We start from the raw sequence: 25,323 nt of genomic DNA on the forward strand, positions 1-25,323 counted from the left end.
TTATCTTTCCCATAATTTCTTGCCTTTTTTCTTCTTTTCTCCTCTTGTCTCTTGCATTTAAATCCATTAAAGTTCCTCTGATCACTGCTTTATAGGTGTCCCAAACTTTGTCAATTGAAACATCTTTATTTAAATTGTATTGTATAAAGAATTTGGTCTCTCTTTGTAGTAGCACTATATTATCTTCTAATTGCAGCAAATCTTTGTTTATCCTCCATCCTCGTCTTTTGGTGCCTTTCCCAAATTTCCACATTACTGGGTTATGATCTGAGTCTACTTTAGGCATTACTTCCACATCTTTAGTCCATACCACCAAATCTTTAGAGGCCCAGATCATATCAATTCTTGATAATGTCGAATGCCTCGCCGAATAGAACGTGTATTGTTTTGTTTTAGGGTTACTTCTTCTCCATACATCTTCCAAATTTTCCTGATCTTTAATTCCAAAAAAGGATTTTGGCAAAAGTCCTCTTTTTTTATGAGCACCTTTCATTTTTTTATCATCGTCCAAATTTGTTACTCCATTAAAGTCACCTGCCAGAATTATTTGAGCATATGTTAGTCAATCCAGTTGGTTCTATAGATCTTTTAAAAAGTTCTCTTTAGCACCATTAGGTGCATAAATCTCAATCAAAAGTATTTTCTTTGTATTCCAAATTATTTCCACTGCTATATATCTAGCTTCCGCATCATTTAAAATCATTTTCAGCTGCAGCTCATCTTTAATATATAAAACAACTCCTCTTTTTTTCTGGTTTGACGCAGCTGCAAATTCTTTCCCCAGTTTAGCAAATTTTAAATATTTCACATCCTGTTTCCTAATATGTGTCTCCTACAGACAAATTATATTACAATGTTGTTTGGATAGCCAGTGGAAAATGGTTTTACGTTTAGACGGTGAGTTTAGTCCATTTACATTCCAAGATATGATTTTATACTCCATAGTCAAATTTTAGATCTTTTGGGTAAGTCTTTTTCATGATCCTTTATAAGCGTTTCTATCTCATGTCCAGATCTGAGTGTTCTTTTGATCTCACGAAATTCAAAGCTCAATCCTTCTGGTATTTCCCATCTATATCTAATGTTCAATCCTTTCAGCATTTGTACTAGTTCTCTGTATTTCTTCCTCTCCAACAAAACCCCCCTAGGGAGTTCCTTCATTATTCTCACTCTTTTTCCATCAATTTCCAGAGGGTTTTGAAATTGCTTACTCACAATCTCTTCTCTTATTCTTTTTGTTGTAAATTGGACTATTATATCTCTTGGTAGATTTTTTTGTGCTGCATATTTTGAATTGATTCTGTATGTCACATCTAGAAAGGCTGCCACCTCATCCAATTCTTTGTTCAAAAATTCTGCTAATACTTCTGAAATCTGCTCTTGGGTTGCTTTGCCTTCCACTTCCGGGACTCCATGAAATCTGAGTTGTTTTTCCATATGTTTACATTCCACCATGAGCCACAAAAAGAGAAAAGGGTCCCAACAAAGCCAATTACCACCAAGGGCAAGATGCCCTAGGAACCCAATAAATCAATAAATTATTTACTCAAAATATTATTATTCGTGTCTTGCTCACCATGTGAATAAAAGATATACAATCAGTCAAATTTTTACAATGTGTACATATACAATTACATAAATACACACATATGTCCCATAATAGCTGCAAAGAGACAATGATAATTCTACAACTTCCTATACAAATTTGCTGGAGTAATGACAGTTCTTGGAATGATTCTTCCTCGTGTCCTCACACTCCAAATATGTGGTGATGCCAACAGGATGGTCAGTATAAGGTAAGTGTTCAAAAACAGCAATGTCAGAAGAGCCTGATAGGATCCCTCTGGATCTCCAGGTAGGTGGCAACGAGCCCGCCAGCTTAGAGTTGCTCGTTTCGGTTTCCCTTCATCCTGGCCTCCTCTATGCACATAATAGTCCTAGTCACACTCTCCAGATAGAAACTTTCCAATTCCAATCAACGCTAATTTACAGCAAGATAGACAGGACCTGGGCTAACTGGGTCCCAGGCTTCCTCATATACGCAGGAGTCATTGCTCAAGCTCAGCCTTGGAGGGCGCCCCCCACCCGTTCCAGTATATGGATATTATATACAGGGGGTATTTGGACTTTGCCAGTGCAGCTTGGCTGCAATATGACGAAGAGTTCCATATGCAAACCACCCTTAACCCTGCCTTGCCTTGGGATCAAATCCACCAGCAGCTTTGGCTGTAGGTCATGTCCCTGGCTAAGCCCAATGACGGAGATCGCTCCGATAACAGTCACCTGGTACAACGGTCCTCCACGCTCATGGGCTCACGCCCTTCTGGGGATCAGTCCCCTCCAGCGCGAATGCTTTCTTGGGATTTTGCATACCAAGGGGTTTGTACTAGGGAGCATTGCAAGTTTCGACATGTGTGCCCAGTTTGTGGGGGTCTTCATGCCTTTACAGCATGTAAGCGGGCGAGGCTGGGCAAAAGGCATGGACCAGAGGGTTCGCGTCCTTCCCAACAGCAGGTGGGCAAGGTCTCTTCACCTCAGTGAGTTAAGCAGGTTCTGTACAGTTGTTGCCTTTTCTGAGAAAATGGTTGTGCGTTTTCTCTAGGTTCGAAGTGAGGGTTGGCAATGGCTGGAATTCATATGTGGACTGTTTATTTGAGTTCTGTTGCAGGTCAAGGCCCAGAGCTTCTTTGTGGTGCAGGATCTGGGCTTGTTCGTCCGAGCTGGAGCTGGTTTCTTTGAGGAGAGCTGACCTCCAAGCCTTCCCCTGGGGGCAATAAGCTTGGAGTTGTTTTGTTGGGTCCATTGCCTGGGTGCCTGGGTGTGTATTTTCCCTGCTGGAGTGTGGGAAGGTCTGTTTTGTTGGGGCCCGAGGTTGCTTGATCTCCAGGTTTTGTTGTCCTTTGCTCCCCATTTTGGTATACATGGAGCTTGGACAGGGATTGGGGTAGGGTAGGTCTCCCATCTGTAAATCTGTGCTGCGTTTTCTGACCTCTATGGTGGGGATGTGGGAACAGCTATTTTGAGGAGGTGCAGCAAGTACTTGGGTGGCTTTAAGCCTCCTGTGGGATGCAAAGGCCTAAGTAGAGGCTTGGCCTTAGCGGTGGCAGGTTAGGAGTTGGGAAAATGAGCAGGCTGATGACCACCCCTGGCATATCCCCATTTGTGAGGAATGGCGTATGTCTGGAGTGGCTGGCTGCTGTATGGCCCAGCTGCAAGGTCAGATGCCCTGGTAGGGAACCCCTGGACAAGCCAGTCCCCCTCTGCAGGTGTATGGCCTGGGGGGAGCTTTGGCTGCAGATAGTAGTATAGCCATTATTTTACCATGGATAGCTCTCCCCCGGGACTGTTGGTGGATCACCCAGACGGGGCGGGGCGGGGACCAGGAGTGACCCCAGGGCCCGACCTGTACCGCTAGTTAGGCCCTTGCCATGCTGACAAATATGTTGTTTTAATTTAATAAAGCAGCCCTTTAATTCCCAGCATTTGTGTTTGCCTCTTCATTCTGATGGGGGGGGGGCGACAATACAGCACTCCCGGCCTGCCACGATAGCTGCTACAGCTGGAGGCTGTGCTTTGCCTCTCCGGAGGAGGATGAGGCAGCGCTGGCAGCCTCTCATTACATGGAGGAACGTGCGGGGGGCGGAGCTACGGTGGCCCTTTTTGGCCACTCTACCCCTAAGCGCCTTGTGCTCTGCCCACCCACCTCTCCCTATTTCAGTACAGGATTAGCCGGTCACCGTTTTTCGGACCAGGTAGGAATTTTTTCGCTTCTCACCCTGCATTGGCTACTGGGTGGGGCATTTTTCGCCTACCTTGTACTGTTATCAGGAAGGTAATTAGCTTTGGTGGGTCGAGTTTACCATTCCTTGGCAGGTTAGGAGTTGGAAAAATGAGCGGGCTGGTGACCACCCTGGCATATCCCCATTGGTGGGGAATTGGTGTCTGTCAGGAGTGGCTGGCTGCTGTACAGCCCAGCTGCGAGGTCAGACACCCTGGTGGGGAACCCCTGGACAAGCCAGTCCCCCTCTGCAGCTGCACAGCTGGGGAGGGAGCTTTAAGGGGGGTGAACCACTTTGCCAGGCCGGCCGGGTCACAGCCATACTGGGGCTGTTGGTGGATCACCCAGACAGGTTGGGGCGGGGACCAGGGGTAACCCCAGGGTCCGACCTGTACTGCTAGTTAGGCCCTTTCTGTGCTGACAAATATGTTGTTTTAATTTAATAAAGCGGCCCTTTAATTCCTAGCACTTGTGTCTGCCTCTTCATTCCAACTGGGGGGGCAATAATGGTCCCAGATCTTACTGTGCCACATTTTCAATGTTGAGGGTTTGGGACTCTTCCAAACAGTGGCTATAGTTGCGTTGGCTGCAGATAGTAGTATAGCCATTATTTTACTTGTCCCTTTTGATAAATCATAGTCAGGTAATAAATTTAACACAATTGTTCCTCGATATGCAAATTTAATAATAATGTGTCCTTTTGTGTAAGGCTGATTTAAGATCAGCAGACTTCCAGCTTGACCAATCCCATTTTTTCTGCAAGTGCAAAATACAGGATACGAAAAATGAATTCTCCTCTCCTAAGAAATTTGCTAAACTGTAAATGGCTTTTTGCAGTTCATGCACTATGCTTCTTTGTGACAGGATGCTGATGGTTCACTTTCCATCAGTGGTAGACGAGAACAGGGTGCCTTTTTGTCTCCGTTGTTAGCAGCTAGTGCACTAATGTCACTGGAGATCTAGCAATGCCATCCATTTATAACCCCCACTTAATAAAGCAGTAGAAAAGAAACATTGCCTTTCAGGAATGCCAATGGTCTTGGTGTCATTCCATTAACTGATGAATTGTACAAGTTTTTAAATGTTCAATGACAAACTCTAACCAGTACTTGATTTAGAAAATGTTCAGTATAATTGTTTGTTATGTATGTCTGTGAAAATTTATAAAATTGGCATTATCGTATATCTAATCTTTCCCCCACTTCTCAAGTTGTGAGAAGCTAATAACACTGACCTACAGTGGAGTTTGGCTTTTTTGTCTTTAGGAAAGGCTGTTTCCTCAGATATACCTTATATGTACCCAATTGTCCCTTACTGAACACTTTAAACAATGAAGGGGCCCTCCTTCCTTGTATTTAAAGGATCCTTGGGGTTGCAAAATGCGTTCTGACAAAGCTGCCAAAGTCCCCGTTTTGTCTGGAAAATGCTTGAACTTGTATGCTGCTCTCTGCTGCCAATGTTTCAAGGCAGCAAGAAGACATTATGTGCACCTTCACTCCTGTTAGTTTGCAGAAAGGTCTCAACCTTCAAATTTTCCTGTCTACTTCAAGGGTTTCTCCATTTGCAGAATGAACTCATTTGATGTTCTTCCTCTTACTTCAAACCCAGCACAATGTCAGTCCCTGGTAGTTGGGTCCCCAAGTTATCCACAGTTTACACGCAGGTGTTCTAGCTGAAGTAACTTTATTAGAGATCCATTCAGTACAAGGTGCATTGACAGTTGAAATTGGCAGAAGTGACATATATGGGCTAGCAAGGTTAGTTATAAGGAATCTTCCCGCCAAGGAAAGAGGACCATTAAGGGAGTGGGGGAGGTTGTAGTGAGACATTATTTTAGAGCAGACAGTGAGAAAGACAAACTTATCTTTGGGTCTCAGAAGGAGCGCCCCACGAGCCAGCTTTGGCTGGCTGTCAAGGACACTGGCTCCACGGAGCGAGAAAGAGAAAGTAAACATAAGTAACATTTGTAAGATAACCCAATGGCATGGAGCAATAAAGAACTTCCCACACTCTCAGAAGCCAGAGACATGGCAGATATGCAGGAGGCCTTTAGATACCATAGCTAGTTTGAAAATGGAGGGGTTAATGAAAATTGATTTTTAAATTGTTCTGGTATTGTGGAAAAGTTTAAGGACCACTGAGAGATATTCGGCTTCCCTAAGTCATTGCAAAACATCTTTTAAGCCTTTGCAGTTACATGATAAACAAAGAACTCAGTTTACACTATTCAAGCTTGTCTTTGGCTTAGGTAGAAGAGGTTTAAAAGAAAGGTGAAGGAACAGGTTTACAAGGCCCCAGAACATGATTAAGGGTGTCACCACCTGTTAAAATTGACAACCTGAGTTTTTGTTGTCAGTGGTATATGGGCAATATGGTCTTGAAAGTGAGAGATTGTTGACTCATGAATCTCCAGAGGTAATGATATGGTTAATTTTTGCCCTGTTCAAGAATATTCTCAGAACTTTCTTCTGGAAACTGTTTTGCCTCCATCTGCCTTAATTCTGGAGCGTTCCCAGAAGTTTCCACCAGGTTGAATCCATGGGACTGTTACCAGAATGAATCTCCTTGTGAATAGGGGGCATTAGCAAGCAAGGAGAAGGCTTAATGAGAGGCAGTAACTAGTAAGATACTCTACCAATTTTTATGACGTCTAAGACTGAAGGAATTTTTCAACCACTCTGCTGAACAAAACGATGAACAAAGCACTGAATAGACACCATCACAGCAGCAATCACCCTTCCAACCCAGCAATGCACAATCATTGTTACAAAGCTCCAGAAAAAAGAATTCCACATGGACACCCCCTGAGGGCCACAACCCCTCATTGGACTTTTACAATGAATGCTTCCGTCAAAGCAGGCTGAGATAATTGACAAACAACAAGCTGATACAGGCTGAGATAATTGACAAACAACACTACTTAAAGCAGAATCTCAGCCATGCAGAAAGAGATGCCATAAGCAGCCTCCAAAATAACTCTGGCATCGTAATCTAGGAAGCTGACAAAGGCGGTGCAGTTGTCATCATGGACAAACATAACTACATACAGGAAGCAGAGAGACAACTCTCCAACACAGCATTCTATAAAACACTACCTTCTGACCCTACGGAGCAATACAAAAGAGAACTCAATAAAATATTAAAGCCACTCCCCATGGACATACAAGAATGTATCCATACGGACACACCCCAGGAACCACGACCAGGAACATTCTACCTATTACCCCAAATCCACAAACCAGGTAACCCAGGATTCCCCATTGTTTCAGGAATTGCCACTATCACAGTAGAAGCCTCAGGATAAATGGACTCCATCCTCAGGCCCTATGCCACCAGCACACCCAGCTATTTACAGGACACCACTGACTTTCTCAGGAAAATACAGCCAATTGACAACCTACCAGATTACACCATCCTAGCAACCATGGATGTGGAGGCTCTGTACACCAATATCCCACATGCAGATGGACTGCAAGCCATCAGGAATATTATCCCGGACAAAACCACAGCACACCTCGCCACTGAACTTTGTCACTTCGTACTCACTCACAATTACTTCAAATTTGGTGACAGCTTATATCTACAGGTTAATGGACAGCCATGGGCACACACATGGCACCACAATATGCTAACATATTCATGGCGGACTTTGAGCAATGCTTCCTCGGCTCCCGTCCACTGAAACCACTCCTGTACTTAAGATTCTTGGATGACATCTTCGTCATTTGGACCCATGGGAAGGAAGCCCTTGAGAGATTTCATCAGGACTTCAACAACTTTCACCATACTATCAACCTGAGCCTGGACCACTCTACACAACAGATACACTTCCTGGACACTACTGTACACAATGGACAGATAAATACCACCTTATACCAGAAAACCACTGGCCAGTACTCATGTCTACATGCTTCCAGCTACCACCCTAAACATACCACTCAGTCGATTGTCTACAGCCAAGCTTTACATTACAATCGTATCTGCTCCAATGCTCTTGATTGGGACTTCCACTTAAGAGATTTACAACAAGCATGGTTGGGGCTACAATGAAGTGAAGAAACAAATCAACAAGGCCAGACTAGTACCCAGAAACAGCCTGCTCCAGGACAAACCTAAAGGAACTAACAACAGCACACCACTGGTTGTCACCTACAGTTCCCAGCTCAAACCTATCCAATGCATCATCAGTAACCTACAACCCATCCTGGAAAACGATGCCTCTCTCTCACAAGCCCTGGGTGGAAGACTTCTCCTTGCCTACAGACAGCCCCCCAACCTTAAACAACTCCTCGCCTATAACCATGAATCGGCTAGCAGAGTCGCCAACACAGGTACCAGACCCTGCAACAGACCCAGATGCCAGCTCTGCTCTCATATCTACCCAGGAAATACAATTACAGGACCCAATGGCGTCAACTACACTATCTCTGGCTCTTACAGCTGCTCATCCTCCAACGTGATATATGCCCTCATGTGCCAACAATGTCCATCTGCTCTGTACATTGGACAAACCAGCCAACCTCTGTGCAAAAGAATAAATGGACACAAATCTGACATTAAAAATGGCAACACCCAGAAACCAGTGGGAGAACACTTAAATCTATCAGGGCATTCCATCAAGGACATAAAGGTCACTGTAGTTCAACAGAAACCTTTCAAAAACAGAATCCAAGGGGAAGCTGCTGAATTGGAATTCATACGTAAATTTGACTCAGTCAGGCTTGGATTGAATAGGGACTATGAATGGTTATCTCATTATCAGAAGTAACTGATTTAATTATCAGAAGCTACTGATTGCATCTACTCCCCCCTCCCCTCTCCACCTATATATCTGACCAGTTTCTTCTTACCCTCCGTGCATCTGATGAAGAGAATTGTGATTCTCAAAAGCTTATGCTACAGTAAAGTTGGTTAGTCTAAAGGTGCTACTGGACTCTTTTCTATTTAGCTTGAGAATGATAGCCCTTTCATTCCAGAAATTAATAAAGCTTTTGCTTTGCTCTTCTTATGCCTGGAAAGCTATTTGAATTGCCTTATTGCTGTGTAAAAAAAACAAGATAGGTAAAAAGATAATTTCATGAAGCTGCACAACCACTAAAATGGTGATCTTATTCACTGTTATTTGCAAGAATCAGCACAGTAAGTGGAGATGAATTTCAGAGCTGTAGCCACATCTATGTGTTACTACAAAAATAAAAAGCACTATTGCATCTGTTAGTCTTTATGGTGCTGCTATAATTCTTTTTTGGGAATTACTAAGTACCTGCATTTAAGCAGAGTTAAGCAGGAATAATTCTATTTCTGCACCAACTGGCATTTTGTGTGCATGTGTCTAATAAAAACTTCCAACTGAGGATAATTGCCATACATCATGATCTGACAAAGTGAGCTGTAGTGCGCAAAAGCTTATTTCCCAATAAATCTGTTCACCTTTAATGTTCCATAAAACGTATGTAGTTTAATTCTAGGTGTTTCACTCAGGAGTAAGTATCACTTTTTATGTACTGATCATATTTTAAAAGTATACATTTTCATGGAAAATCACCATAAGTAAACTTAAAGTGATGTGGGAAATGAAATTAAAATGTTTATATTCAAATGGAAGAAGCAGTTGTGTAAAATTTGGTCTCATCCCTTGCCCTCACTTTATAAAAACTAATATACTTGGTTAGCTCTTAACATGTCTTTATTTCTGTTCTGGTGAAAGGTACTTAGAAGAATTTACTAAAAGAGCAGTGATCAGAAACAACACTTAAGGCAGCAATGAATGCATAGCACTACACTGCAGGATAATGTCGTTTACCTTATGTTTTCCTCTTCTCTGCAAACCTTTCTACAGGAGGGAGGCATTGTTGCTCTGTTTAAGATCTGCCGTCAGGATTGCTTCAGATGCCTTTATCCCCAGATGTTAAGGACATTGGCATCCATATGCTGTGTAGAAGAAGGAATCCAACAGCTGGAAAAGGTACTAGTTCAGAAGTTGGTTTTTGTAGGGGAGATGTATTCCCCTTACTAGTGTGCTGCTATATACATAATCTGACCCAGGACATAGAGGCAAATAGAAAACTCTTTGAAAATAGGCATGTAGCCTGAGTTATTTCAAAATATTTTCCGAAGTGAATGTTCTGTGTTCTTTGAATGTTTCATGTGTCTTTTTTTTGTCTAGAGGGGCAGGTGTAGGTTGCAAAACATATCCCATTGGAATAAACAGCAAAACTACCAATTCTTTTAATGGACATGAGCTGTAGTTTTAGTGAACTGCTAGATTGTCCCTATATACCCTATGTTCACAAGCTGTCCTGCAAGGAAGGGTCTCTGCCAGGTACCTTTTTTGGTATATGTGGAGGTGTCTTCATTCTTTGTATCATGCTATTGTGTAACTCACTAGGTTGCCTTAGATAGGTTTCTCTCCTTAGACTTGCCCATCTGCAATATGTGGATACCAATAATGGCATACTTTACAAGTGGTAGATCAGGTTGCCTACACATGAAAGCAAGTAGAAGTTACTTCAATGCATATGTGCCATGGTGAGATTACAATCTAACCTTTTAAGTGGTCTTGGTTACCATATGATGGTAAATCAGTAGGGTAGGGGTCTTTCATGATGAATTCTATTTTCATACATTCTTCCATTATTTACGCCATTCCATTAGAATGCTAATAACTTGTTCAATTGCCTGTAATAATAATCTTGAAGTAGTTACCATTTACATGAGGAAAGTAAATGTGGAATGGCGTGATAAGGGGTATATGAAGTGATTATTTCTGAATTTGTTATATGACTTGTTTAGAAATTTGTGCACTCCAAAAAAATAAACACTGAAATGCGGAGAGATCTAAACAGACACTGTTTGATGTTCCTGCAAAATATCACCGTCTGAGGTGATAAGGTGACATACAAGGGGTAGAATTGCAGTTGAACAGCAGTAAGAGGCTTTTGTCAATATATGATACAGGCTAATTTTAACTCTCAGAGGTACAGCTGACAAACTCTTTCAGTAAGCATACAAATTCTAATGTTTTTGGAATCCTCATACTGGCACTTTCTTCTCTCAGAAGTACATTTTTTACTTTGGAAAATGAACACTTTTACTAGTCACTAAATCATGACCTCATCCTTAGTATTTTATAAAACGTATCTTGTAAGTTAGAATAATATGCCTCTTCAGCTTAATGATAAATGATTTCATTTCTGCTTCACAATGACATGTCTTGTAATTTAGTGCCCAGAACAGAAGCAGAGAATGATAGAACATCTGTAGCAAAAATGAAAACTGTAATCCTTTTGTCAAGCAAGATTTTCCATAGTTTAGTTGGCGTAGGAGTTCATAAGGAGATCTTCAGTCTATTTTCCGCAATGTTTATTGTAAACTAAGGAAACAGCAACTTGAATTGAAAGAATTTGTAAGATCTTCTTTGTCAATGGAACAAGGCATGTCGGTCCTTCAGTTTCCATAAGAGCTTCTATGATGTGGAGCTTAAAGTTCCATATGGTTTGATGAAGACTTCTTCAGATCTTTTGAGATTTTGTTGTAACTGGATAGAAAAGACTCCAGTAGCACCTTTAAGACTAACTAACTTTACTGTAGCATAAGCTTTCAAGAATCACAGTTCTCTTCTTCAGATGTTGTAACTGGTGCACTCGTTATAGTTATATTGCTGCTTGTGATGAATCATGGAGAATCAGACTTCTCAAGTTAGGGATTTTACATGTTATCTTGCTTCTTACTTCTTTGCCTTCTGTTCAGTTGCCATGGATAAACAGTTTTCCTTGTGTCTATAAGCTGCATATCCATCAGTAGTTGCAACATAGTGTTAAGAAGGCTTTTACAAGAATTACATAATCAGAGAATTGCATTCTACATGGCAGCCAAATATGTTTTGATATATTTGATGTCTTTCTAATAAGGAGAGCAATATGGTCAATAAAAAGGGCATACTGCCCTTTTCTTGTTTTTTCTTGTGCAATATGTCAGGGAACCACTGTAGGAACAAGTGGATCCCCAACATTCTGTTCCCTTTATTGTTTTTAATTCCAGTTTGGGAAATTTCTAAAATTAAGCACTCCAATGCTGCAATATTCATTCCTTTAGTACCTTGTTTGCCTTCCTGATGTGCTTACATGCATTAATAAAATACCAAACAAAAAGAATCCTAATATAATTCTAATATATCTTGATATATAACCATCCACAGTTTCCTGGATCTCACAAGATGGTAGGCCTTATCCCCAAGAACTGCAGTATTGATTGGATGGTAGCTCTAGCATCATACCTCTCTATTTCAACCCTTTCCGTCTTTGGTTCAATCCTGTAATTGTCCTCCTGATCCCTTCTGCTAGGCCATGTCTAAGTTGTTGCCCCCTGAATAAGTAGCCAATGAGGTTCTTCCAAGCTACCTAATGGGTAGCTTGCCCCCATTAGCTCTGCTCTGCCCCAAGTTTGTATGATTGTATGGAGTGAAGGTACCTGATGCACCAACCTTGCTAAAATTAAGTTATTATTGCTTTTATTTATTGTTTTGTATCTTTGATTTGTGAGCTGCTCCAGTAATATTTTTAAGCTAACAGTTTTAGAGTATAAATTATTAAGTAAATTAGTAATGAACTGAAGGCAAATATCTATAGCTCTGTATGAAGTTCATAAATAAAATGGAGGATTCCTAATGGATCAGTTTTGCTTCCAAGATAAGATCAGGCAATTTGGAACATCAAATTCTGGGAAGTAATTTATATAAAGAGAATTTGTAAGTATTTCTAAGAACTAGAGGTTGTTTTGTGCCATATGAAATCTTGGATTTGGGGAAATAATTACGGACAAGTGGTATGCTTTTGTCTTCCATTAGCAATACTTAGAAATTTTGTAGAAGTCCCATCAGAAGCAAAATAAAGTTTAATTGCTTAATTAATGTCAGTTCCAATTAAAACCTTTTTATGAAGTTTCTGAAAAATGTTGATATGACACATTTTGAAATTTGTTCATACTTTATTTGTAGCGGGGTTCATTAGAGGTCTATTTAAGGATAGCATTCCTCCAGCAGGGGCAACCTCCGCCCCCCCCCCACCTGGCTGGGGTCAGAGGCACAGGGAACAGGCCTGGGATCCTCCACAGCATTCTCCTGTGCACTTTGGAGCACCTCCTTCTTGCACTGGGAATGATGCCCCCAAACTAATGTCAGTCCTCTTGATGCATTTGCCCCCTCAAATCCCCCATCCCCTGGTTTGAGCTCTGGGGGACTTAGCAATCCTAGATCTATTTGAGGTTTTATATTGATTTTTATGATCTTTTAGATGCTTTTCTATTAGGTGCCATTTGAGATGATTTTTAATGAAGATTGCTCCTTTTGAGCTTTTACTTAAATTTTAAATTTCAGTTATCGTGGTTAGCTGTCAATATTGATGTTTTATTTTTATTCTAAGTTGGTTTGAATGCTCCTTTGAGGACTAATTCCAGATGGGTAGCCAAGTTAAGTCTGTGGCAGCAAAATAAAACAAAAGTCCACTTTAAAGATTAACAACATTTATTTCAATATAAGCATTTGTGAACCAGGCACAGAACCAGGCTCTGACTAACAAAAGCCTATACTGGAATAAATGTTTGGTCTTCTAGGTGCTACCAGACTCCTGCTTCATTTTGAGGACTAAGGTTTAAATGAAAGAGTATAAATAAGATATAAGTAAAACAAAGGCTAACATTTATTAAGTTAGATCCCATTTCTTCAGATGCTATGGAGAAAAATAATTTTTCAGATTTTAATAAAGTGTTTTTTAAAAAGCAAATCTTCCAGGTAAGAGTCACTGTGAGAATGATTGGATATGAATGTAACTCCGTGTTTGTCTGTAGCATGTGGATTGTTTTATATGCTCCAGGTGGTAAAGCTGGAAGCATGCAGGTATATTTGGTGGTCGGTTGGCTTATAGAATAAAGTGGTACTTATGAGTCAGTTGCATAGTTTCATCAGGGCATCTAGGAAATGCACCTGTTGTGTGGAATGATCTCTGCTGAGGTTGATGTCAGAGTGAAAATTGCTGAAATCTTGGTGGAATCTCTTCAGAGCTTACTTTTCATAGGCAAGATGCAACCTTGGTGCATCTTGATGTATTTTTGGTGGTGGTGGAGACTGCCCTCGAGTCATAGCTGAATTATGGTGACCCCTGGTGGGGTTTTCATGGCAAGAGAATAAAAGAAGTGGTTTGTCATTGTCTACCTCAGCAACCCTGGTCTTCATTGGCAGTCTCCCATCCAGTTACTAACCAAGGCCAACCCTGCTTAACTTCTGAGATCTGATGAAATCGGGCTAACCTTGGCTATCTAGGTCAGGGCAATGTATTTTTAGAATCACAATCACCTCCCAGTAAAGTAAAGGAATAGATTAACAGATCAGAATGGTATCTAAAGCCAGCTTGCTGCAAGACAGACCAAATAAGATAACAATGGAACACCACTGGTTGACAACTGCAGCTCACTATTTGAACCACTTCAATGCATCATGAATGACCTACAGCCTCTTCTGGATAAGTATATTTCTCTTTCATAGGCCTTGGTTGGCAGGCCTTTCCTTGCTTACAGGCACCCCCCCCACACACACACACATACACACATAAAAGAGCTTCTTATAGCAACAATGGGCCACCCAACATAGACATAAAACCAGGAACTAAGACCTGCAACAGATGTGGTGGTGGAAACTGCTGTTAAGTCATAGATGACATATGATGACCCCCTGCTAAGGTTTCTAAGGCAAGAGACTAACAGAGGAGGTTTGCTATTGCCTGCCTCTGCATAGTGACCCTGATCTTCTTTGGAGGTTTCCCATTCAATTACTAAAGAAGGCTAACCCTGCTTAGCTTCCGAGATTGGGCTTGCCTGGGCTCTCCAGACAGAGTACAACAGATTCAGTCCGCAATATAAACTAAGACAATATTAATACAGGACCTAATTACATCAGCCACTCTGTCCTGGGCCCATCCACTTGCATACAATCCAATTTAATATGTGTCATTATGTGCTAACAGTGCCCTTCTGCTGTCTACATTGGACAGATTGGCAGGCTCTACATAACAGAAATAATTAACATAAATTTAACACAAGAATTACAACATTCAGGAACTAGTCTGGGAATATTCTGGACATACTTAAGGCACTCTTCTAAAAAAAAAACCACAGGGTATATGCAAAGTTAAACTGCTGAATTAGAATTCATCAAGAAATTAAACACTTTGCCACCCCAGTTGGAATGAAGAGACAGACATTGAGCTTGGATCTAAGGACCACTTTATTAATTAACATCAACTGATAGCAAGAACTAATAACTTAGGCAAGGGCTGACTAGCAGTACAGGTCGAGCCACGTGGTCTCCGCCTTGACCTGTCTGGGTGAGCCCCAACGCCCCAGGTATGAACCATCCTGTGGATGGCTGAGACCCAGGCAACAGGCAAAATGGATCCCCACAAATCAAGCTCCTAAGCCTTAGCCGTACAGCAGTGAGGGAAGGACTTGCACATGGGGTTCCCCAAGGCACTCTGCCCACATAGCATGGCAGCTGTCACAAGCAGTACCATCCGGTACTGGCAGACCCCTCTTCCCCATCAGTGGAGAAGTGCCTAGGGTGCTCACTGGCCCACTCCCTATTACCAAACTGTATCATGCCATCACCAGGGCCAAGCCTCTGCTTAGGCCCTAGTGCCTCACAGATGGCTTAAAGCCAACTGGAGCCTTTGCCGCAAATCATCCAAGAAAATTTCATTGCCAGTTACTGACAGATGTACCCTGTCACCTCTGTAGAGGTTGGCAAATTTGGCCCTGATCCTAGGGTGGGGTAAATAAATACCCAACCGTTTCCCTAGGGCCTTCTGAATGGCCCTATTGGGCTTCATACAAGCCCTCTCAATAGCCTGCCGGTCCTCAGTCTCCTGCCAAATCCTTTGAGGTAACATTGCTGACCACATGATCAGCACGCCTGGCCAGCGCTGTCCTATCTCCTGCAGGCCCATTTTCACTTATAGAGACAAGGCCTTGCCTTGAACAAGCCCCAAGTCATTCCCTCCCAGGTGAATGACCAAGATCTGGGGCTGAGGACCACACCTGTGCCCAAATAACAGTAGCAACAAGCTTGGCCACAGTGACCCTGCCACTCAACTGTTGCCCATTCACTCAAACCAAGCTGGGACACAATCTGTGTCCTCCTCACTTGATGGGCCACCCAAAAAACCATGCTGTGCCCACAGATCAAAATTCTTTGCTTCTCATGGCGAGACACAGCACCTACAGAAAAACCAATTAGTGAAACACTCAAAACTGCGACAAAGGTCTAACATAAGCTTGATAAGCAGAGGACTTCCATCTGTCTACCCGCTGAATCATCTCTACCAGGTACCTCATAGCTGCAATCGTAGAAGCTGCCTCAATCCTAAAGGAATGAGTGCTGAATTTGACGCCAGCTAAACCCAACTTGGCTAATGCTTTTGCAGTCACTGCCCAAAACTGATAATGGGTTATGGGCCAACCGTCCTCATGCCTAAACAATATCCCCTGGTCTTCACCCCAAACTCTAAAATACTTACGTAGGGCCCAGACTGGGCACAACTCTAAATCTGCACAAGTCCCCAATTTGACAATCACTCCTCTCTATTTCTGATCTGTCTTGGATTTATGGATTGTGAGGGAAACCCCGTCTCCCTCCAACTTGACATCCCACACCATAAGGGCTTGACCCGATGTGTCTGTACTAGAGATGGGCACGATCCAAAAAATTTTAACGATCCAGCGGATTGTGGATCAGCGCCGACGACAATCCCGAAATAATGATCTATGCCGATCATCTCCCGTTCCCGAGCCGTGGATCATGGATCGTGATCGTGGAGGCCAAAGCAGGGCACGCTGGTATTATGTGGGAAGGTGGGTGGTGCTGGCAGCCGCGGGGCCTTGTGGGCACGAGGAGGAGGTGACAAGCCACCTCCCCTCAGGTGGCGGGGGGTCTGGCTGCTGGCCGGTGGCACCCCCCATGTGCCCGCCCACCAGGACAAACTGGAGCATGCTGGTATTCCCAGCGATACATGAATGGTGGGTGCTGGAGGCCGCCGCTGGGCCTGGCGGCCCCCCTCAGATCCCATTCAGCAACACAGGAGGTCTGTGTTTGGCCATCAGAATTGCCTATCAGGGTTTGCAGGGATGAGATTGGCGTGCCCATGACTACAGAACACCCCCTTCCCCCTCCCTCCCCTGGGTGTCTTCTCTGCTTTGCTGCTCCGTGGTTGGAAGGAAGCCCTGCTGATCAAGGAAAGCTGGGCTTCCATTCAGGTTTCCAGGGCGACAGAAGGAGGGCAAACAGAGCTCAGGCTTTCCCCTGGCTTTGTTGCCAGGGGAATAGATTGTTGGCGCCTGAGTGTCTGGATACCCAATCCGAGGCCAAATGCAATGATCCAGGCCTCTCCCGATCACTGGATCGTTGGCCGTGGACGATCACGATCCGCTGGGTCAAGTTCGCGTGGTCACTATTATTGTGGTTTTTTTCCAATCGTAATGCAGATCATGCCCATCTCTCGTCTGTACTAGACTGGACACGAGTTCACTAATGTGCAGTGCCCCGAAGAAGGCAGTCAATGCTGCTGCCTTCTTTGGGAAACCCCTGAGCCTTGCTAATAAAAGCCAAGGCAGCCAACTGCCCCCTTATTGTCTTAACAGCCAATCCACAACCTTTCTGATGCACACAAAAGTGCATAATGTGCTTAACAGGGATGGGCCACTGCTGTTGAAAGCTGACACCCCTCCTAAACCCCACCAATTGTCCTACCACTGTGATGTAGGCTCGCCACATGCTGGGGGCAACCACAGACCGAATGGCCCTGAATGCTTCAGCCTCCCAAGCAGCCATACCTCCTGGTACATCTGCGCAGGTTCCAGGTTGGCCTCCAAGGCAAGCTGCCAAAACCGCTCCATCTGTTGGCGAGACAAAGCATCTGCCACACCATTATTAATTCCAGGAACATGTTTGGCTTTAAATAAAATGTTTCACCGGAGGCATAGCAATGTAAAGGCTCTAATCAGCCTCATGACCTTAGGGGATTTAGTAGTCAAGGAGTTGACCACATGAACCACTGTCTGTCACACCAAAAGTGGACAGAGTGGTTGGCCAACTCCTCACCCCACAAGTGCACAGCCACCAGGATGGGGAAAAATTCCAGAAAGGTCAAGTCCCTATCTAACCCCAATGCCTGTCAATTGGGAGGCCATTGGTCTGCATACCAATGCCTTCGGAAATACACTCCAAAGCCCATGGAGCCAGAAGCATCGGACGTAACCTGCAATTTGGCTTCGAGCAGCAGGTCCTCATGCCAAAAGGTCACCCCATTATAACGCCAGAGGAATTTGGACCAAACAGCAAAACCCTCCTGCATGTCCTTGCTAACTTGGAGGCAATGATGAGGAGCACACGGTACTGCCATGGCATTGCAAAGCCACCTTAAAAAGGCCCTGCCTGGAGCAATCACCTTACATGCGAAATTCAAGTGGCCCACTAACTGCTGTAGCTCTAAGCGGGATACCTTATGCTTAGACCGAAACTCCTGCAGCCTGGCCTTGAGATCATCAACTTTCACCTGGAGAATCCTAAAGGATTGCTGCGCAGTATCCAGTTGAATACCCAGAAATGTTAACACCTGACAAGGCCCTTCCATTTTCTCATGCTCCAAAGGTACCCCCAGCTCCTCTGCAAGCTTGATAAAGGTGTCCAGCAGCCAGGCACACTGCCCAGATCCCTCTGCCCCCCCCACCAAAAATCATCTAAATAATGTGCTCTGTCATGGCAATGTGAACGGTGCCTCAATTCCCACTCCAAAAAGAAGCTGAAGCACTCAAAGGCAGCACAAGAAATGGAACAGCTCATTAGGAGGGCATGGTCCATATAGAACTTCCCTTCAAAGGAAAATCCCAGGAGCTCAAAGTCCTCGGGGTGAACCAGGAGTAGGCAAAATGCAGACTCAATGTCGCATTTCGCCATCTCAGCCCCCACCCCGCACCGACGCAAAACTTTGACCGCTTGGTCAAAGGAAGTGTACCTAACAGAGCATAACTGCTCTGGAATAGCATCATTGACTGAATTCCCTTTGGGGAATGACAGGTGATGAATAAGGTAGTACGCCCTTGCTGCCTTCTTAGGAACCACCCCTAAGAAGGATACCCTCAAATTAGGGACTGGAGGGGTATCAAAGGGGCCTAAAATCCTACCCTCAGCACACTCCTTAGCTATTTTCTGCCAAACTATGTCTTCTCTACCAACAACTGAATGTAAATGGTCAGTCATAAAGGGTGAATGTGGCCCCTGAACTGGAATCCTAAAACCAAATGGAAACCCATTCAACAGAAAAAGAGCATCCTGCTCTTTAGGATACCCACACAGTAAGCGTTACTGGGCTGGACCCTTTTCCCACAGCTTGCTGACCACCAGCTCCTCTGCCCCCAGCCTTCCTACCTCCCCCACCCTGCTTAACCTTGGGGCAGGCGTTATAGGGGTGAGGCCCAGCACATGAAGGACATTCATGTTTGAACCAGCAGGGCTTGCGATTATACACCCCCTTGTAGGTGAACTCCCAGCAAAGCATCCAGGGTTGAACCTGCTGCTCCACTGAGGTGCAGGTACCAGAAGCTGGAGCAGTATGCTGAACTATGTGGCCACTATGGGACTGGTCCCCCAAGCTTGGTTTTGCTGGGGACATCACCTGCAGCCATAGCTGCTGATGAATACGGTCCCAGGGGAGGGAGAGATTCAAGAATGCCCTCATCCAAAACTCCTCATCGTACTGCAGCCAACGCACACCTGAGAAGCTGGTATATCCCTTGTAAATAATGTCTAAATATTGGAACAAAGGTGCTGCCCAGTGGGGCTGCGGCTTTGCCAAGACCCCTACATATATAAGGAAACCAGGCAGCCAATTGGGCCAAGTCCAGTCAACGCACTTAAGCCTCAACCATTCCTTGTCCGTCATCTAATTCATCTTTATCCTTCTTCTCCAGCTCCTGGAAAAGAAAGGAAAAGACATCCACATATTCCTCTTTTAGTATTTTATCCCTTGTTGCCTGAGTTAGATGATCCCCAAGGGGTAGGGTACTATCCCCAAATGGTAGGGCACGTTGCCATAAGCCATATAAGCATAAAGGTAACCGCCCAAGGGCCAGTCATACATCCTGGCCACCCATGGAGTTGCCGGCATATGCCAAGCTCTCAGCCCCCCCACATAGTAGATGTACTCAGGGGGAAGGAAGATGTACTCATGCCTTGACCAGCCCATGGAGCGTGCCCTGATTGCTGCCATGGAGTAGAAAATTGTGGGCCCGTCACCTGAGGTGCCCTGTGCACTCGAAACACGGCCCCTTGACCCAAGTGCCCCCACGGCCAAGGGAATCACCTCTTTACCTACTGCTTCCACCGGGTCAACAGCCACGGCCACTGGAGCCGATTCAGTAGACTCTTCCTGAAGCAGCCTTGCTTACAAGGCTGCTTGCCTTTGGAAGGCCCCTTGCCCTTTTGGGGTGGCATAATCCCTATAACCCAATGAAATGGCACAGGCCCCAAAATGGCCACCCACCACCAGATGGCTACCCAAAGGAAATGGCCACCACAGAGGTACTCCCCACCACAAAATGGCCACAGAGCCAAACGAGGCTGACACTAGGCTGAAGGGCCTCAATGAAGGCCTGAGGTGTGGGACAGGTATTTTATTATAGTTCCTTTATTATTGGTATCTACAAGGGCCAAGTGATTGGGAGGAGTATAGTCCTTGGCAAGATAGGCCCCCTCCCAGACCAGCAGGCAATAAGCCCTGCACCTGCTAAACTTCCAGCCACACTGGCCGACAAACAAGGCCTCCCACCTATAAAAGGGGGGGTGGGGTGGACCATGCACCACAGAACAATCCCCGCTAGCAAAGTGCGCTGCAGCTGCCTGCACCCAGGCTGTGCGCAGGCCCCAAGCACGAGGCGCACTGGCGCAGCTTGCACTGGGCCGCTGCACTGTGACACTGAAATCCATCTCTGCCCATTACCACCATGCTGCAGCCTCATAAAGACACGGCCCCTGCTGCCCAGGTGCCACCGACTGAACTGCCTAAGTGGTGCCTGCCAGGTAGGCTGCAGCCTCTGATCCAGCTGCTGCCTCTGCCACAGCAAAAATGCCGCCGATGCTGCCTCGCCCCAGCCAATTTTCGCTGCCATGCTCAGTGCTGCGCTTACCGCTGCTAGGCCCAGCACTGGAGATGCAGGCACACATCCTGCTTCTCTGAGGGCGAAGCTACAAGTGACGAATGACACTTGAACAGCAAGTGTATTTCTCCCTGTTCACTTGCGCTCCACTCAATCCACTTGCCATTCAAGTGTTATTCGTCACTTGTAGCTTGGTCCTGAGTGCTTGAAGCAACTGAGGCCAGGGGCAGATGGAGCCACCTGAACGTGCTACAGGCTCCACAACCCCCAGCAAGGATCCGGGTGTCCAGGAAACAGTGCTGCCTTCTCCTCCTTATGAGGAGGCAAAGTGCAGCCCCTGGCATGCACGGCTTGTGCCGGCAGTCGAAGGGGCTGTTCTCTCACCTTGGCCTAACAGAGACTTGAATGTCCTTACTCGCTATAATTTCTAATAGCTCAACAGGACCCACTATATAGAGGCTTACATTGGCTTTTCTTGACATGTTGTATCATACTGTAAACCTTTACTGATGTTAGTTAATTTGCTTATGTTTCAGACTGCTTCTTCCTCATTAGTAAGATTTATCCTACTTCATTATACTTCTTTGTATTTCACGGGAGGCTGGAAACTCTGACCTTTTTCATCATCTATTATATGTAACAACCAAATCTTTTCCAATCCCTTACACATCACACCTGAAAGATTTCTGACAGGATTCACAACAACATTCTCTCTGCCCTTTCACCCCCTTTTGTGGTTTATAAAAATTTGTAAAATCTTCCTTCTATAGCTTCTGAAGAAGTGGACCCTGACTCGTGAAAGCTCATGCTGGAATAAATGAATGTAGTCTGTGAGGTGCAACTGGACTTTTGTTTTATTTTGCTTCAATAGATGAATACAGCTACTCTTTTGGAATTAAAAATGATCTAAACCAACAATACTTTAAAAAATTCATTTCAAGGTAACTAGACTGGTTTTAATGTAGAGTGTAGAATTTTAACTAGGAAATCTAATCTGGACAGTTGATCTGCTTTCAGGATCAGGTTTGTAATTTATCTCCCTTTCTGCTTTTAAAAAATGTCACCTTAGGAAATCACTTCTGATGTTAGTGTAATTTGTCCCATGGTACATCTGCAGCCTGCCTCATAATACCAAATAGTGCATTAGACTTCAGATTATTACTTTAAATGGAATGGCAAATGGATTTATGAAAGTGGAAGTTGTTTGAGGATAAAGCAATAACACCAGTCAAAATTACTTTTTGGTCAATTAGTTTTCTAACAATGTGGTCCTAAGGAGTGTTTTACCCTTCCAAGTCCATTGAAGTCAATGGTTTTAGAAGGGTGTAACTCTGTTTAGGATTGCATTGGAAGCAGCTAATACGTATACAAGGCGACTTGAAATTATAAAAAAGATTGTATCAGCTAATGGAATATTTAATGCTGTGTTGTGGTAACTGGGAGTGGCACCCTCATCAAAGTGGATTTATCAAGTTATAGGAAATAGTAGAAACCTTCTGCAGAAGTTCCTGATGTTTATGTAGCTCAGTGCTATTCTAACCACCCCTTTCTTGAATGCTTTTGGGTCATCATAATGTGTTTTTCTATTAATTTTTTCAGACTGTTACCTAATAACCTTGATTTTATTTTTATACTGTTTACATTAATGGTATTTTTAAATTACATTTGATTTTAATGTGATCATGATTGTAAGCTGCCTTGATACAGAAAGGTAGAATGCATTTATGAAAAAAATATAAAGATAACGATTTGCTATAATGGGAAGTCATATTAGTTTTAATACTTAAGAGGATAGTGTTGCAACTCTTCCTATTCCTGAAGAAAGTATAAGCAATCAGTAGGCATATGGGAAATTTACCAGAGAAACATTGTAGGTCTTATCAAATCACTTTTGACATTCTTTGGATACTGTAAGTGAAAAGGAACCACCGTGCTTGCTCTGAAGTTCATTGCATGTATGAAATTCATGTCTTATTATATTGAAATACTTCAGGCTGAATTTTAAGTGCTTTTGCTGATGTATTTATTTACTACATTTATATACCAGAATTCTCCTCAATAGAGACCCAAAATAGCTTACATTGTTCTAATCTCCTCTATTGTGTCTTCACAACAACTCTTTTGAGTTAGATTAGGCTAAGGGTGTGTGACTGGCCCAAGGTCACCGAGCAAGCTTTGCAGGCAGACTGGGAATTTGAACCTGGAATGTCTCGGATTCTGGTCCAAATAGTGTAGGTGGCATCTTTCTACAATGCTTCATTACCCTACTTGACAAATTACACAGAAAGGAGTCAGACAACAGAGTGTAATCTGCTAATTCTCTTGGATCTTGTAATAGCTTTTAAAATGTTAAAACATAAGAAAAGCCCAGCTGGTCAGACCAGTGATCCATCTAGTTCAGCATCTTGGAAGGCCAACAAACTGGACATAGAAGTCAAGTCCTTCCCCTGATGTTGACTTCCAGCACTAGAGTTCATAGGTTCATTGCCTCTGAATGGGAAGGTTCCTTTTAGTCACTAGACTAAGAGTCTCTCTACACAAGACGCCTCGGTGTGTGTTCTTCAAGTTTAGAGAGATGCAATGTTAGCCAGGAAACATAGTTTTAAAAGACAGAGCAGCAAAGTTCGTTTCTCAGAGGGTTTGTTAATTTCATCTTTGCCTCCCAAAGGCTCTGTCAATTTCCTCTCTCCAGTCCAAAACTGTGAGATTGCAACCAGAGGGCAGTAAGGAATGGAAATGGAATGGAGCTGGCTTCCAGAGCAGGGCTTGGGCCTGAAGAGGTTATAATTGGCTGAAGTTTCCTTTCTGGCATTTCACAGCCCCTTCACACAGCAACAGTGTATAGCAAAGCCTTTGCCCTGCTGCCAGCTTTGTCTTTTTAACCTACCCTTCTCTGTTAACATTGCATCTCCTGTCCTGACACATGCACTTCACATGTCAGATGTCTCATGTAGAGAGACTCTAAGACTCCATGAGTCTAATTTCCTCTTCAAGATATATATGTTTATTGTGGCCATTATAATTTACTTACTGAGTAAAAAAATACTTTTGTCCATTCTGAATATATTGCCTGTCAACTTCATTGAGTGCCTGTGAATTCTAGTATTACTGAAGGGATAGAAAAAGTTTTCTCTGCTTTTTCTTCTCTATGCATAATTTTATAAACTTCTATCATAGCTCCCATGAGTGACCTTTCCTCATAGGAAAGTTATTCCAACCTCTTAATCATTTTGGTTGTTCACTTCTGTCCTTTTCCCACCTCTGTAACATCTTTTTTTGGAGATATATTCAAGCCTGGAATCATTCTGAGCAAACTCAATGGGTTGCAAGTTAGAGGCAGTGTAGATGAAGTAATGGTAGTGGGAGATTCAGTAAACTGGCTAGATGGGAAATTAATATTCTGGATGGGGCACTCTTGCAGGATTCAGGAGTTCAGTTTTTCTGTGCACTGAACTTTTGAAAATGAAGGCTTTGGCCTCTGGCCTGATTGCTGTTGTTTTTGTTATTGTAATTTAGATGTTTTCAGTACTGAGGTTTAGAGATTGGTTTTTAATTTTTTTTTAACATGAACAGTTTTGAGACTATTGTTGGTGAAAGACTGTATATTGGGATTGTTTTCTGTATATCTGGAATGCAGGTATGGAAAGTCTGGAGTCAGGGCAGCCATGGTCTCAAACTAGAACTACTTGCATATATGTTCCTTAGGCTACAGGACTTTGCAGTCTGTAACAGAAAAGCAGACTACTACAGGGCTCCTTAAAGCTCCAAATGTGTTTTGATGAATAAAATGAATTTAATTGATATAAAATGTATTATCTGTTAATTATCTATATTGTCAAATATTAACTACTGATGTGTTCCAAGTGTAAGATTACTGACTCATATGAGGTTTTGTAGAACACTCACATGCTCAGAGAATGTTTGCCATCAAAATGTAGAAAGGTGAAGTTTCAGCATTAGGATGCATCCATGGGAGTCAAAGGTTCAAGGTATGGGGGACTTCCACACGGGTCATCTGCCCTAAGTGCAATACTTTTGGGAAACTTTTTTTACCTGATACCCCACAGTGTCATGATACAATCGTTCACCTCCAGGAGTTTCCCTAACTTTTCTTCAATCTTTCTGAAAACTGCTTTGCTCTGAAGTTTTGGGAAAGATGGCAATAAAGCCTGGATATCTTTGTATGAGTGAGTAAATTCAGATTTTCTGATCTCCATGGCAGCCATTTTCTCCTTGTGCCATTGTGGAGGTTTTTTGGCACAAAAATATTGTTGAATCCATATATCATTGTAACAATAGTTGTAATGGGGTCTCTGAAATCCCAGCTTTCATTTTTTAAAAAGGTAACT

The 25,323-nt window shown here is 43.4% G+C and overlaps 1 protein-coding gene across 1 annotated transcript in view; it reads left to right on the top strand.

Moving 5' to 3' along the window:
- The window catches only part of INSC (INSC spindle orientation adaptor protein), a 185,131-nt gene that overhangs the window by 33,631 nt on the left and 126,177 nt on the right, over positions 1-25,323 (top strand). The window contains exon 6 of the mRNA XM_054969992.1: positions 9,618-9,743. Coding sequence (XP_054825967.1) covers positions 9,618-9,743 — 126 coding nt within the window. The remainder of the gene's footprint in view (positions 1-9,617; positions 9,744-25,323) is intronic.

This window comes from Eublepharis macularius, chromosome 2 (genome assembly GCF_028583425.1).
Source record: "Eublepharis macularius isolate TG4126 chromosome 2, MPM_Emac_v1.0, whole genome shotgun sequence".
In the NCBI taxonomy this organism is placed as follows: domain Eukaryota; kingdom Metazoa; phylum Chordata; class Lepidosauria; order Squamata; family Eublepharidae; genus Eublepharis; species Eublepharis macularius.